Source organism: Ursus arctos, unplaced genomic scaffold, assembly GCF_023065955.2.
Source record: "Ursus arctos isolate Adak ecotype North America unplaced genomic scaffold, UrsArc2.0 scaffold_3, whole genome shotgun sequence".
Taxonomy (NCBI): domain Eukaryota; kingdom Metazoa; phylum Chordata; class Mammalia; order Carnivora; family Ursidae; genus Ursus; species Ursus arctos.
The window spans coordinates 1,396,405-1,411,196 of NW_026622985.1; the positions used below are offsets into that span (position 1 = coordinate 1,396,405).

At 47.3% G+C, this 14,792-nt stretch overlaps 1 protein-coding gene across 4 annotated transcripts in view; it reads right to left on the reverse strand.

Moving 5' to 3' along the window:
* EGFR (epidermal growth factor receptor) overlaps nucleotides 1-12,318 on the reverse strand; it is a 204,364-nt gene extending 192,046 nt beyond the window's left edge. For 2 of the 4 annotated variants that reach the window (XM_048212969.2, XM_048212968.2), the window contains exon 1: nucleotides 633-7,297. In XM_048212969.2, the coding sequence (XP_048068926.1) occupies nucleotides 633-681 (49 nt within the window). In that variant the 5' untranslated portion in view covers nucleotides 682-7,297. Of the gene's footprint in view, nucleotides 1-632; nucleotides 7,298-11,970 lie in introns of those variants that run through there. The other 2 variants (XM_026501600.4, XM_026501605.4) reach the window with 2 other exon arrangements.
* Nucleotides 12,319-14,792: the final 2,474 nt, after the last annotated feature.

The following is a 14,792-nucleotide window of genomic DNA, read 5'->3' on the forward strand; positions in this document are numbered from 1 at the left end:
CTGATCTCATCGCTCTCTCTCCACCTTTTTTTTTTTTTTTTTTTAAGATTTTATTTATTCATGTGACACAGAGAGAGGGAGAGAACAAGCAGAAGCAGAGCGAGGAGCCTGATACGGGACTCGATCCCGGGACCCTGGGATCACGACCTGAGCTGAAGGCAGACGTTCAACCAACTGAGCCACCCAGGCGCCCCTCTCGCCACCTCTAAGAGAACACTACTGAGTTGACATGCTTGACGGCTCATTTCAAAATCACTTAGTATCAATTATTATCTGTTACTTTTTAAACTACTCTTGAACGTAGCCTAGGCCTTCCTGGGCTTAGCAGCACATCTTGTGAACAGGACACGTGACAATCACTAGATAGGACTTTTGTTATCACACTATGTAAAGAGTGTTCAGAAGTCACCCAGCCTGTAAAACTTCTCCTGACTGCAAGCCTGCGTTCCGCACCGCTGTGCTGACCACCACCGTGCCTCACCTGCGGCTACCACTGCGCTCTGCCCCCTCCCCCATCACCTACACGAGAGAAAGCAAGCCTAGAAGGGAAACGAAGTCTCACCTGCTCCCGAAACAAGGTCCAAGGAGGAAAGAAAAAAAAAAATCCCCCAAACTGCAAGAGAAGTACATACACTGCTGGCAACGTTCCCCAGCCTGGACCCCCGTCTTCACTGGCTGCATTAGTGTGGTTCGGGCCTTGAATTCATGACTCCGTCTTTTCCTGGCTATCGTTGGAACGTTTTGTTTTTGCAACTGGGCAACATTATGAATATGTCGTAGCCATTGCCCAACACTCTAAAAGCCTGAAGACTTTAAGAACAAGACTCTGGCATGAGGGAAGACGGACTCCGATAACCACCCAGGTCTTCCATCCGTCTGGGAGTTTTCCCACTCGATGCCTGTCCTCCAAACCAGGCACATCACTGAGTCTGCATTTATATGAGGGAGAGTGTTTAGAAGTCAAAAGTGAAGTGAAAAACGGAGCAACTAGTCTGCCTCCTTACATCGTCCCACTTCAGCAAATTGCTCAACTTTGCTCCGCCTTGGCTGGGCGGACTTTTGTTGAGTGGAGGTGAAGTGGCATAGCTTTTGCCCAAATAACTTCTGCAATGCATAGAGGCCAATTACTAAGCAAGCCACCCTGAAAATCAACACACTAACTGCATGCCGGCTGGAAGAGTTTACTTATTCAACAAGGGATGGATGCATCATCTTTGGCTCTAAAGAATCAATGTTTTCTCTGAGTAATATTGTCTAAACCTGCACAACATCAACGACAGCTAGAGATCATTTACTCAGTTTACATATGGGAGTTTTTCCTACTTTGCTTTATAATTCAGAAATAGAAACATTTGTGGAGGGAATTTCTGCTGGAGTGCTCAAGTTTCCACGATGTTAGAAATAAACAATAAGAAAAAAAGTTCTTTCCTTCCTAAAGGAGGAAAGTAAACACTGTATTCTGAAATTCCTTTTGGAAAAGATACCCCACCATCCATGAGAGATCTTCTAGCTGTCACGTCACAGATTCTATTCATTCTAATAATGACGTTCCTCTAGGGAGCACTGTGATTTCTGTAATAATTTCTCCTGGAAGTCAATGCTTCCATGTATAATCTCAAACAGAATGGCTTCTTACAAAGGACCTGACACAGGAAATCAGCAACCCTGGAATGTGCACAATTTGTTAAGTTTGTCCTCTTCATAATGGCTATTTATATACCCTTACGAGTTCAAGCGTGTGCTTGATTTAAGTCACAGAAATGACTATGGATCTGTGTGAGTTCCCACATTTTGCCACGGCATTGCTGACGGACACACCTGCTACCAAGTTGCTTTCTCTCCTCATTTTTACTGCAGCTATTCGTGGGTCTGGCGATTCACAGAAGCGGATGACACAACTTCAAAAGGTCATAGTGCTAATTTCTAAAGTAGATGTTTTCAAGGCTCATAAATTTATTGCCCTGTATCATATGAAATGTGCAATTACAATGCACATATAAAAGACTTAACTCTGAAAAAAATACTTCATAACAAGAAAAAAGTGGGAAAGAACAAAACTGGAGCAGAATATACCAAAATTGTGAGGGTACTGGGTATAAGTAACAGAAGTGTAACAAAGAATTTGAGAATATTTTGTTAGTTTTCCGATTCACGAATAGGACTACCAGTGAGAGCATCACCAGCGAAAGAGCAATGCTGTCTTAGAGGAGGAGGAAGGAGGGTTTTGGCGACATCTAGTCCAGGTGTCTGGAAACGGCATCTGTGGTACAGCAGGGAAAGTCCCCGCACCCACGTGTTGACTAGCACGGCAAACATGGGCAAATAATCGCTGAAAGCCTGAGTCCTTCACCTTCAAACGTGGATAATTACCCCCATCCTGTGGGGTTGTTAGGAAGCTTGGAGAGATGGATGTTAAGGCACTGTGTAAACTGTAAAGTGCTATACGAATGCAAAGTGGTATTATGATGATGACGTCAGTGTTTCAGCATCTAAATCACAGAGACAGCACACCTATTATTTACAAGTTCAAATCCGTGTCTTGCATGCATTTAGGTTTGCTTTTAATTTCATAGATGTTTCCAGCTGCAAGGAGCATCAAACCACCCCGTTTAGTTATTTTATGGAAGCTGAAACTGGGAAGGTAGATTCTAACCTCTCTTCTCTACTATAACTAACAACAGATTGCAGGGGGAAAATGCATTACGTCATATCCTAAGTAAAACTCCTTCAGCAATACAACTTTTGAAGGAATGATACATGTCTCTTCATATTTGTATTAAAAATAATCAAACACAGAATGCCTTTGACATTCTAACTTTAAAACATTACATAGTATATTTTTGCAGTCATTTGTCAAAGTTTTTCATTTATAGTCATACATCAAAATTTTCTTTCTTGGTGAAGATTTATTCATAACAGCTTGCAAAAAAGAAAGAGAGGAAGGAAGCGGGAAAGGAAGGAAGGGAGGGAGGACAGATTAAGGCAATACATTATTCTCACTCATAAGTACACCGCATGCGTACAGTCTATTCAACTACTAGGAAATGCCAGCAGAGGTAAAGAAATCAAGAATAACTATAAGGATAAGGTTTCCGATTCTCTATTAACTTTGCAGCAAATCAAAGCCAAGAAAATGTTCTGAATTCATCATAGGTAAAAGCCCCTTAAAAATCAGTATCTTAAAAGCCAACAGGTGGCATAATAATTTTTCAACAACCACCTTTTTTCTGCATTCATCTGGAATCAAAAGTAGGTGAAACTGGGCAGGGGGTTCTGTTTTTTTTTTTTTTTCTTTTCTTGGAAAAGAGATAATTATTTAAATTCCTAATACTATATTAAAATATACTTCCAAAAACGGATCTTGCAAGTTAGTACTACTAGAATACACTTAAAATAGTTTGTCTAATTATCTTGCTCAGCACAATTTAACCATCTGCTATGGCTTGTGATACAGAAGAATGAAATAGACACTGTGTCAACACAGACAAGCCAGCAGTTGTCAGATAGTCAGTGTTGCTGGTAAACAAGCAAAGCCAGGCTTCTGATGTTACAAAAAAAATCTTTCTGAAAACCTTTCTGAAATCTCATTTACGATGGTAAGAATTTTTCCAGGCACACAGGCAACGTCCTTGAGGACTAGCCCAGATTCAAGAAGTGATTTGTTTTTATTCCAGACTCTAAAATAGTGATAAATTTATGAGTATGGGTAAAGGAACTACAACATGCACAGTTTTCGCCTCAAAATGTCAGTTTGTCATATCGGAGAGATTATACGCAATGTTATCAATTCTCTACAAAATCAGGAGTAAGAGAAAGGAACTTTCAAATAGTTATAATGATCTCATTAGACCATGTGTGAGGACTGCATGTGTACCGTAGGTAACCCTCAGGTGTCACGTTTCTGGTTTTAGAGTAAAATCCTTCAAACCACTGCTAAGTAAAGTGGCCTGGAACCACTTCCACATTTCCTCTTCCATAAGGCATGAGTACCCAGGGCAGCACCAACAGCCTTTGTTACGAATCTACCTGCTTCCAGATGCTCTCTGCAAATCAACAGGTAAATCTCTGCAATTTCAACAGTGAATCAGGGCATAGATGTCTTCTAACTCAAAGGCGACGGTGGCTCAGTGAACGTGAGAGACATTTTCTGACTTCAACGTGATTCAGCGTGAATTTATTATGTCTAGAATTATGAAGACTTTTGTTTCTCTCTGTTTTCTGTAGTTAAATAAAGGATGCCAAGTAATCATTTTTCTTATTCACAACAAGTTGTAGGGAAGAATGCTCCTGGGAAGAATGCTAAAACTATCAACTATAATCCAGACTCCAGTTCAATTCTTCACATCTGGCCGCAAGTTTAACAAAATGCCATTTTCATTTTTAAATGAAAAATGTGTCATCTCTCAGGCTCTTTACTTTTGACATTGTTTCCTTGTGGTTGTTTAGGAAAATAATGCAGGAAATTCTAAAACCTTAGCAGGTGCTCTAATAAGACATTCACATTTCTATGATAACCGGTGATGGTGGGCTTGCTGAAGGAGCACCAAGTCACAAGCGTGTCCTCATTCTTCTCCCTTTGCCTGGAGACAGGGCAAAATCTCACGGTTGAGATCCAGCCAAATGTTCTCTCCTGAGAAACTGCCCCCATCACAGAAATAGGACTAACCCCATTTTGGGGCTCCCACTGAAATCCCAAAACGCATCTATTATAAGATGTTGCATTACATGGGTTGTTCCCGTCTCTCTCCCTGGCCAGCCCTTCCAAATATGGGAGCTTTGAAGATACGCAGCTACCTTATTCCTCTCGTAGACGCAGAACCCAGCATGAGTTCTGCATGCAGTGTCTGTGGGCCTAGAACTGGCGTGCGTCAGAATCTCCTGGAGGGCTCCTCGTCTCAGACCGCAAGCCCCATCCCCGTAAGCATCCCATTCCGAGGTCTAGGTAGGGGATCCAAGAATGTGCGCGTCTATCAGCTTCAAAGGGCTGCGGCTGCTCCCGTGGGAAACACACCGAGAGCCACTGTAATAGACTTTTCATGAATTCATGGGAAAAAAATTCAACTTTGAGACGATTTGCTAATGAAATATAAAACTGTTCCTGGACCTTGAGGAAGCTCAGGCAATGAGTAAGAAATGGGAGTCTGAGAACAAAGACAAAACTTCTCCTCTGCCACAAGCTACACACACCACTTAATGCACGCATCAGGATCGCCTAAGGAGTTTTTAAAAACTTGTGTACTGGCTTGCCAAACTTTTTTATTCTCCTCATGTGATTCCAAGGTACATTCAGGGTTCCAAAAAAAAAAAAAAAAAAGTCACCTCCTAGTCTTTTCAGTCCAGTCACTAAGGTACAACCCAAGGAATCTGACGCTGTCGTAAATAGGAAAAGCGGGACTCCCATCTGAGGATTTGCAGCATTACACAAATATGATTCCCAATGTACTTAGACGCACATTATATTACTTATCAGTTGCTCATAACTGCAACTAATCAGGCTGGTAACCACAGCCGCCTAGTAGAGAAAGCAGCTGGTAATCCAGAACCCAGCTCGGCTCGATACGGACGGAGACAGTGAGCATAAGACAGGCTGGGGGCGGGTTCTTTTATGGCCAAAGACAATGTCCACAATTGAAACATCTCATAAAATGACAATCTGGCCACGCTGCTCTCTTGGGCTCCAGACCCATATACTCGACTGCGCCCTCGACTTTTCCATCTGAGCACTTCACATAGCACAGCGTCTATGAGGGGCAACAGCCTTTATCTTGTCTTCCAAGTCAGAGCCCCGTGCGTCACCTGGGATCCTCTCCTTCTTGTACTGGTTACACATTAACTGCCTCCAGGTCAGCCTGGTCACTTGTCCTGCATCCTCACTGCTCTCCCGTTCTCCATCTCTCCTGGCCCGCAGAAGCCACCTAGCTCCCCATCTCCACTGTTGCCTCTGCCATCCACTCCCCACGCGGCTGCTACAGTCATCTTTCTCAAACACCAAACCCACCCTGCCAGTTCCCAGCTTGGACCTCCCCAGTGAGCCTCCCCTCAGACGGGAGGACCGCCAAGCTTTTGTGAAGTACAGCCTCCCCATCTCCCCCTTCTCTTCCCAGAGCTCCTGGGGCCTTTGCTACTACTGGACCTACTCTTGGGATGCCTTCGTATTGTGTTCTCCAGGGAAATAACCTACGGCTTGGGGTGATACCCGGCCCCCTCTCCAGGTGGAATTAAAAGCAAAAAATAATACCAGAAGACTTCATCCCATACAGAATTCTATCATTGCTTCTGTGACACTGTTTCACACTTGCTATCTATAGATTTCTCTTCCCCTAAATGACCAAAGGGCAAGTAGCAACTCTGATTCGTTCCTAAGTCTCCAGATGTGGATGGAACAGTGCAAACTGCTCGCTGCGGCTCAAACACAAAGAAAACAAAAGCCTAAGTTGTAATAGGTAGCACTTCGTGTCCTCATACTCAAAGGACAAACAATAGCGGTTAACTTATGTAATTATTTCTACTAAATCAGGGCCAGGTGTGCTGGCCCACCAGCATGGGATAGAACTTGGAGTGAAGAAGGAAATTCTATCCCCCTGCGTTTCACATACTACTTTCTGAAGCAAGCTGCTGAAATTTGGTAGAAGTAGAATTTATTTTAAGCATATGCAATTCACAGATGCTTAGTCAACAGGGTCAGGCATTTGATATTATACTTCAGGGCCTTTGGAAATTAAAATGTCAAATCCAGCACTTAGTTTCTAACAAGGCTAAGTAAACATGCCACCAAGGCTCGCTGGCCCTAAATACCCCTCCTGCTCCCAGCTGGCTCAGGGAACTTCTAGACAACTGAACTGAGTGTGTCTCTCTAAATGTGTAGGAAGGAGGCCGTACCTAATGACTCTGAAAAAGTGAAAATTTCCGTCAAACCGGTTATTTGACATAAGATTGGATCCTTGCCTGAATTCAAACTAACCTGCTCAGGCCCATGGGCGGGATGGCAAACTACCCTGACATGTTGCGCAAAGAGCCAACTGTTGGAATTGTCTTCGGAAAGACAACCTTTTAGGAGGAAAATGAAAAAGAAGAAACGGACAGAAGCTATGATGTCAGGGCGCCTGGGTGGCTCAGTCGTTAAGCGGCTGCCTTCGGCTCAGGGCGCGATCCCGGCATTCTGAGATCGAGCCCCACATCAGGATCCTCTGCTGGGAGCCTGCTTCTTCCTCTCCCACTCCCCCTGCTTGTGTTCCCTCTCTCGCTGGCTATCTCTCTCTCTGTCGAATAAATAAAAAAAATCTTTAAAAAAAAAAAAAAAAGCTATGATGTCAATAGGAATGGTCCATGGGAACAGGTTTATATTCTATTCCCTAGGTATTGATGGTTCAAGAATAAACCAGTAATAACTGAGGCCAAAAATGTTTAAGATAACGTCAAATGTCCAAAAGTGACAGAAGAAAACAAAAGTAGTGCAGTACAGATCTGAGGAGCTGAATCTAGCTTTGAAATTGTATACATGGAAATAATGCCTGGGTGAACCATTCTAGAACTCTGAGCTTTTCTCAAAACATACCCCTATTAGTAAAACCTAACTTTAAATAAGCCCATTTCTATTGTACTTACTAAGTCCAAATTAAACACACACACACACACACAACTTCCACAGCAAGCCACAGGGCAAGGGCCCAGTGATTGCCCAGGTGGCTCCTTTAACAAGCTGAGTGTCCCTAACATTCTGATCCCACCCTAATTTCGGGGCCTGAGGCACCAGTGTGGGGCTCTCTTCCCTTAACATCCATCATCAATTTAATAGTAGAGTTGGCTTGCCACTCCGTCAGAAAACTTTCAGACACTAGCTGCTGGTCTTGAAGCTTACATCAAAGGGAAAAAAAAAAGAGTATTTTCTTTTTAAACAGAGCGGAATCCTTCATCTTTACTGACACTACCTCTAAAAACATTTCAAAACATGTTAGTGCTGTCACGTGGACCAAGTCTAATTATGTAGCACAATGGATTTTAGCAATCGGCTTCTTCAAACTTCAGAATGAGTTTCTGAAAATTTTTGGACTATGGAACTAAATACATAAAGCCAGAAATAATGGTCAAAACCCTACTGGAGCCATCAACTGGTTACTGCTAGACAGAACCACACGGGTATGAACACATGATGGGTACACAGACTGCTGCTCTCCTTTTCCGAATTGGAAAGCAATTTACTAATACACCTCTAATCTTCCTTGACTTATGAGGGGCCATGTTCCCATAAGCCCATTGTAAAGTAAAACATTTTAAGTTGAAAATGCATTTAATACACCTTACCTACCAAACATCATAGCTTAGCCTCACCTACCTTAAACGTGCTCAGAACACTCACGTTAGCTTACAGGTGGATAAAATCTAACACAAAGTCTACTTTATATGAAGTGTTGAAGATCTCATGTAATTTATCAAATTCTGTCCTAAAAGTGAAAAACAAGATGGTTGTGAGCGTGTCGGTCGTTGACCCTCGTAAGTGCGTGGCTGACTGGGAGCCGCAGCTTCTTGCCACCACCCAGGATCACGGGAGAGGATTGTACCGCATATCACCAGCCCGGGAAAAAAATCCAAATTAAAATTCCAAGTACAGTTTCTACTTAATGTGCATTGCTTTCACACCATCATAAAGAAAAAATTTTAAGACGAACCATCGTAAATCAAGGACCATCTGTAGTTAATCAATGGCTTAAAGAATCACACTGTGGAAACAATAGTAGGAACTATTAAGATCACCCCTGCCCCTGTTAACTCATTATGTCTGGCACATTCTACGCACTCAGTAAATACACCTTGAATTTAGAAATGAGGACTCAGGAGCCTGGAGCTAGTAAGTGACATGTCCACCTTGACACAGAGCTGAAATGAGAAGACAGACCTCCTGGCTTCCAGGCCAGGACTGAACTGACCTTCCTCACATCTGAACCCCCTGGAGAAAAGAGGGTAGTGGTTCTTCACTTGGGATACAATTCAAATCCTCTCATTTATTCCTCTTCAACACAGCCCAGACCTACTGAACCGAGAATGTCTTCAGAGGAGGAGCCGGGGCAGGTTCCTCACTTGAGAATTCCTGCACTGTCCAGAATACCACACAGGGTCTCTTCCAGAGCAGCACCTTGACCTCTCCATTTTGCAAGAGGAAGGGGCTTGCTCAACAACCCCTGAGCAATCTCCAAGTTCAAGGCTGTTCTGGTGACCCACCAGCCTCCACATAAGGCAAACAGAGCCATTACTGAGGAAATAAGTGAGTCTAGACCACCAGATAGACGTCTGTTCCAAGTTTCACACCAAGACCAATCCTAAGGAGCCCGTTCCCTGGTCTTTTTCCTCCCCCCTCCCAGCACCTAACATTAGATAATCACACACACCTGAGCGGGCTCTCTGGAAACCAGCACTCACACGAGGCGGTGGAGTTAGGTGGCTGAGGCAGGACTCCAGAGTGAGAAGGCCTGAGTTTGAATCCTGCCTCTGCTTCTTACTAAATGTGGAAGTCACTTTGCTTCTCTGTACCTCAGTTTCCCATTTTATAAATAGAATACCCACTACATATGCTTAATGTAAGGATTAAAAGGACAGTTATAACAGTGTTTGACAGTACCAAGTGCAATAAGAACAGAAGATACCATATCTTAGAACCAAAAAAGTCTCTCTCAAGTGAACAAATTTTCTTGAATAGACTGAATCTGATATGGGTTTTTAACACCTTTTATAAAAATATCTCATTTTATCTCTTTAATAATTTACCCTTTAAAATAGTTTTTTTTTAACATTACTTTAACAATGATGTTTGTTCGCCTACTCTCACAATTTTGTGCAAGAGCATTCCATTTTAAGCGAATACAGGACAGTCAAATTAAGTGGTTTGTATTTTTCTCAGAAACAAATCTCCAAGCACTAATAGCAGTGTTCAAAGGGGTAACAGCAAAGAGCTGTGAACACTTCTGGAGTAAAACAAAAAAGTGATGCTTTGGAAGCGCTCCAAGAGTCAACTGAAAATAAGGAGCGGGTCCCTGGTAGCAGAGAGGGAGATTCGACCTGCTAAAGAGGACTCTATTGTTGGCTGATTCTGCAGCAGGACCAGTCTCCAGGACTCCCCCAGCAGAGATGAAGGGAAGCCCTTCGGACCCCTTAGAGGACTCAAAGCTTTCCACCAGCTCTGTCAGTGAAAAGGCCAATCGCTTATTACTGAAATCACCCCCCACCTCCTCTTTCGTATATTTTGCAAGATTGTTAACACTCCAGATGTTCCAAAAGATTGTATGTTCCATACACTGGCAGGTAAGCTTTCCAGAGACTTGACTCCCAAACTTGGCTGGCCGACACAATCACCGGAGGAGCTTTTAAAAATCCTGATGCCCAGGTCTCATCCCAGACCAATGAAATCAGAATGTCTGGGGGTGGGAGCAAGACATCAGTTTTCGTTTTGTTTTGTTAAAATCCCAAGTGATTCTAACGTACAGCAAAGTTTGGGAACCACTGGTTTATGCGTTAATGCTCCCCTAACAAACTCACTCAGTACCAAACCCCGACTCCCTGTGCCAATGACATCAACAGCAAGTACAGACCTGAGTCCTGGAACCCGGATTGCTTGATTTTGAAATTGTGTAATTAAACCTTCTGAGGCATGTTGCTCATGTCAAGTGGGTTTATGGCCGGCAGTCACGAAGCCAGACTCGCTCATGTTCAGTCTGGACATTTGGCACCCATGAACCATGGACACCAATTCTTTTTTTAAAAAATTATGTTTAATATTTTGATTGGCCCAATGGCAAACTCTTCAAAAAGCTAAAAGAACAGGAACATCCCAAAGAGGAAATCTCGGGATTTTGAGAAGGAAAGTTTGCTGTGAGCCTGATTTTGAAAAACCGTGGGGACTTGACTAGGATGGGTTCTGCCCGTATGAAGTTCGGCAGCAGGACGCAGCTGTGCCGCCGCTGCTGGTGCCCCGTTCTGCCCAGCTCCACCTTAAAGCCTGGATACCCAACCGAAGGGCTGCAGGTGGGGGCCAATCTCGGAAGTTCCCGGGAAGGGACGACTTAACGAAACCCTACAAGCCCGAGGGGCGTGGACGCTTGGGAGGGAGCTCTGGGCTGGCAAGGAGCCTGGGTGTCCCCCCACCCCCGCCTGCAGGAGGATGGAGAGCGGGGCTAGCGCCGGGGGTCTGCGCCCAAGGGGCGGGTTCGACCCCACCCCCTTTTTTGCTTAAGAGGAAACTAGGGGCTTTCCTTCCTCGTAGCCACAGGTAGAGGCAGACGCGAGACCCTCGGGCCTCTCAGCTCAGGGTTGCAGCACCACACCTGGGAAAAGGGCTTGCAGGGTCCTGCGACACCCCCCACCCTCCAGGCCTGGACCCGGGTCCAGCCGAGAGGCTCAAGTACGAGACCCGGGTGTCCCGGGGGGACGTGCGGTGGGTCTGCCTGGGAAGCCGCCTGTCCCAAGAGGCCCGAGGAGTGAGACGGTTCCCGGGGGGTCGCTCCCCAGCTTCCCAAAGCCCCTCGGGCGCGCGCCCCGGGCCCGGCCTGGCCCTTCGGGAGAACAGGCGTGGGGCGCACATGCGGGAACGCTAGCCGGCACCGCGGGAACCAGAGCCGCCCCGCGACAAGTTTCTGCCTTCGTCGGCGGACCCGGCGCAGGAGGCCCCGAAAGTGAGGACAGAAAGTTGCGAGCGCTCCGGGGCGCCGAGCTCCAGCCGGTGGTTCCCACACCCCGCCCGCAGCCCCGCTGCCCCGCGCAGGGAGCCTCCCGTCCTGGGCCGCCTTAGACTCGCCCAGCCCAGAAACGAAACGTCCAGTTCCTCCCACGGTCCCGGCCAGAAGCGCCGCTGATCCTCAAGGAAACAGGAAAGGAGGGGCGGGAGGCGCGGGACGCCGAGCCGGTGCGGCGAGCGCGAGCTGGGCCGGCTGCGGGTCTCAGCGCGTCGGGCGGCGGCGTGGGGCCGGCGGGACTCGCCCTTACCTTTCTTTTCCTCCAGCGCCGGACTCGCCTGGAAGTGCGCAGCCAGCAGTGCCAGGAGCGCGGCTCCCACCGTCCCGGAGGGTCGCATCGTTGCTCCCAGGCGCTGGCTCAGGGGTCTCCGCAATTAGTCGGGACTGGCTCGGGCGGCCGTGCGCGGCGAGACGGGACTCGGGTGGACGCGGAGGTAGCCTGTCGTCCGGTCTGGGAGAAGGCGGCCGCCGGCGCTCGCTCGGGACTAGCTCAGGACTGGCTCGGGACTCGGGCCGCCCTGACCGCGGGCGTGCACACCGTGCGGGGGGCGGAGGCTGCTGCCGCCGCGCTGCGCCGGGGGCTGCCCAGACGTCTCGCTCGCGGGGGCGGGGGCCGGGAAGGCTGGGCCGAAAGGAGGAGGGACCAGGCGGCGGAGGAGGGCTCGGGAGGAGCCGAGGACGAGCAGCGCGCGAGAAGGGAGGAGGAATCCGCAGCGAAGACCGCAGGCGGGCCCCGACTAGAGAGGTGGCGGGCCGCGGGGGCCCCTGTCGGTGCGAGCGCACGGGGGAGGCCCGGGGTGGAGAGACGCGGCGGCGTCCGGGAGCCCAGCGGGCGCCCTTAGGAGTTCGTGTCCGACTGGGACGTTCCCTGCGCTGTCCCTCAAGACCCAGTCCTCGCGGACTGGCACAGTTACTCAGTGACCCACCCTCCGTTGAGCCAAATTTGTACCACGGTCCCCCATTTTCGCCTTTCGCGTCCCTCCAACTCGCGGAGCAAACTTGTACCAGCTCTGGGCAAACTGGCCGCGCCTTAGGCCCAAGGCCAGATAATGGCAGGGTTGGGAAACCACTCCTTTATTCTGGCCCCCAACTTCTCTACTGCACCCCAGGATCCTAATGGGGGTCAGAGGCTGGCCTGGCAGCCAAGTCGTTCCTCGTGGCAGGAGTGCCAAGCATCTGAGTTTGAGCTCTCAAGTCTGAGGGTCCTTCGCATCCCGTCAAGCACCCTAGAAATTGGCTGAAATAAGGGGACCCAACTCTGGCTCAGAGACGGGCCTTGGAAAATATTAGTTGAATGAATGAGTCCACAGCATGTATATGCCAGGAACCAGCGAGGGGTACCTAAAAAGCAAACGCGTGTGGTCAATCCCTTCGCAAAAGACAAGCGCGCTTCGAATAAAGGCTTAACACAGACACCGGTGGAGACACTTTTAGAGAAGCTAAGTGCCCCACTGCCCTGAGACAACCAGGTAAGTTAAGCAGGAGAAAGACGGGAAATTCACTAAGGGTTGGGCCAGAAGGAATGACACTTTCTCCGCTGCGGAAACTCGAGCTACTTTTCTTTTGCAAAATAGGGCCTATTCTCACTGTTCTTTCCCCAGACAGGGAGCAGCTGGCCCCATTCGCCAACCAGATTCCCTCCTCCCCTCGCAAGGTTCACTAGTGACATTCAGCCCTGTTCGACTCTGGTCTCCCCACTGTTTGAGTAGGAATCACCAACCTCAACCTTGTGGAGTTCGAGCCCGGAACTTTCCTGCTGCTGGAGGAGGGGTCCAGCGCACAGGGCTTCTCAGCATCCACAGGACCTGTATTTCTTCATCTGAATTTAGAGTCATTCTTGTTTATTCCTTTGTTTTATCAAGAACAACCACTGAGCCTTCTGAGCTCATTTAACACCCCCCACCCCCGTGTGAGGAAGGCTACCACGGTTCTGCAAAGCCCACGTTTTGGTTTCCTCCACCTGTTCCAGACAAGGACTTAAAGCAGTGTGCAGAGAAACACAGCCACAGCAGTAGCACAAGCTGGAGAAGAGCAGACCAGAAACATCACAGTGGAACACAGAACGAACCTGGGAAGTGAGTCTTACACTCAACAAAGTCCTGAGCATTTCCTTAGCAAGGCCACACACTTGGCTGTAACGCTTCTGTCAAGGAAATATGAGGGGTGGCACCAATCATAGCGTCCACATGTTAAAAACCGAACAATTAAAGCTACAGCTAATTTTTAAGACTACTAGCAATTTCTTCCATGGGCCCCTCAGAAGAAGACAATGTGTAAAGGCCGCAGAGCTCTCACTAGCCAGCTCTTTGTAATAGTACTAACCTCTGTAGCGATATTTTGTCCCAACAACCTTTGATCTGATCTGATGGCATCTCAGGAAACAAAGCTTTAGGAAAACAAGGAGGCAGTGAGACACTTCAGACACACCATCTGATACTGGGTTGATCCCAAGGAATGGACAGGAATGGATGACCTTAACATCCTACTGGGGTACCTTCTCAAGTTGGAGTTTCTCCTCTGAGTTTGTGATGTACGGGGTGACATTCCAGATGATTTTGTACTCTCTGGCAGGTACATGGAGTGTACTGATAATGTGTTACTTGTGAAGTGAGAAACTATATGGCCATCCTGGCAGGAATGGCATCCTCTTAGAGCAGAGCTGTGTCCGGCGTGGGCTTTCCATAAAGGGTTCCCAGGCACCAGTCTCTGCAGAGAGTGCCCCCAGGGCACGTACCAGGCCACATCCCAGGCAAAGGCCACCACCACCACCACCACAGGAATAGCAGTTGCAGCCCCGACTCCATGCTAAGTACTGATCAGAAATTAGCTCATCTGACTACCCATGGGTTAGGTTACACTTTGTTTGCCTTTTATAGTAAGATGACACTGGCTTGGAAAGGTTAGATAAATAACTTCCCCAATGTAGCAAAGTGTGATTTGCTAGCCAGCCTTGAACCCAAATCCAGGCCATGTTCTCCATCACTCTAATACTCCAGCTTTTCAAATAGAGACATCAGGACCCCAAATTCTATTTCAGAATATGTCTTGGAAAGTTTTTAGAGAAGTTACAAG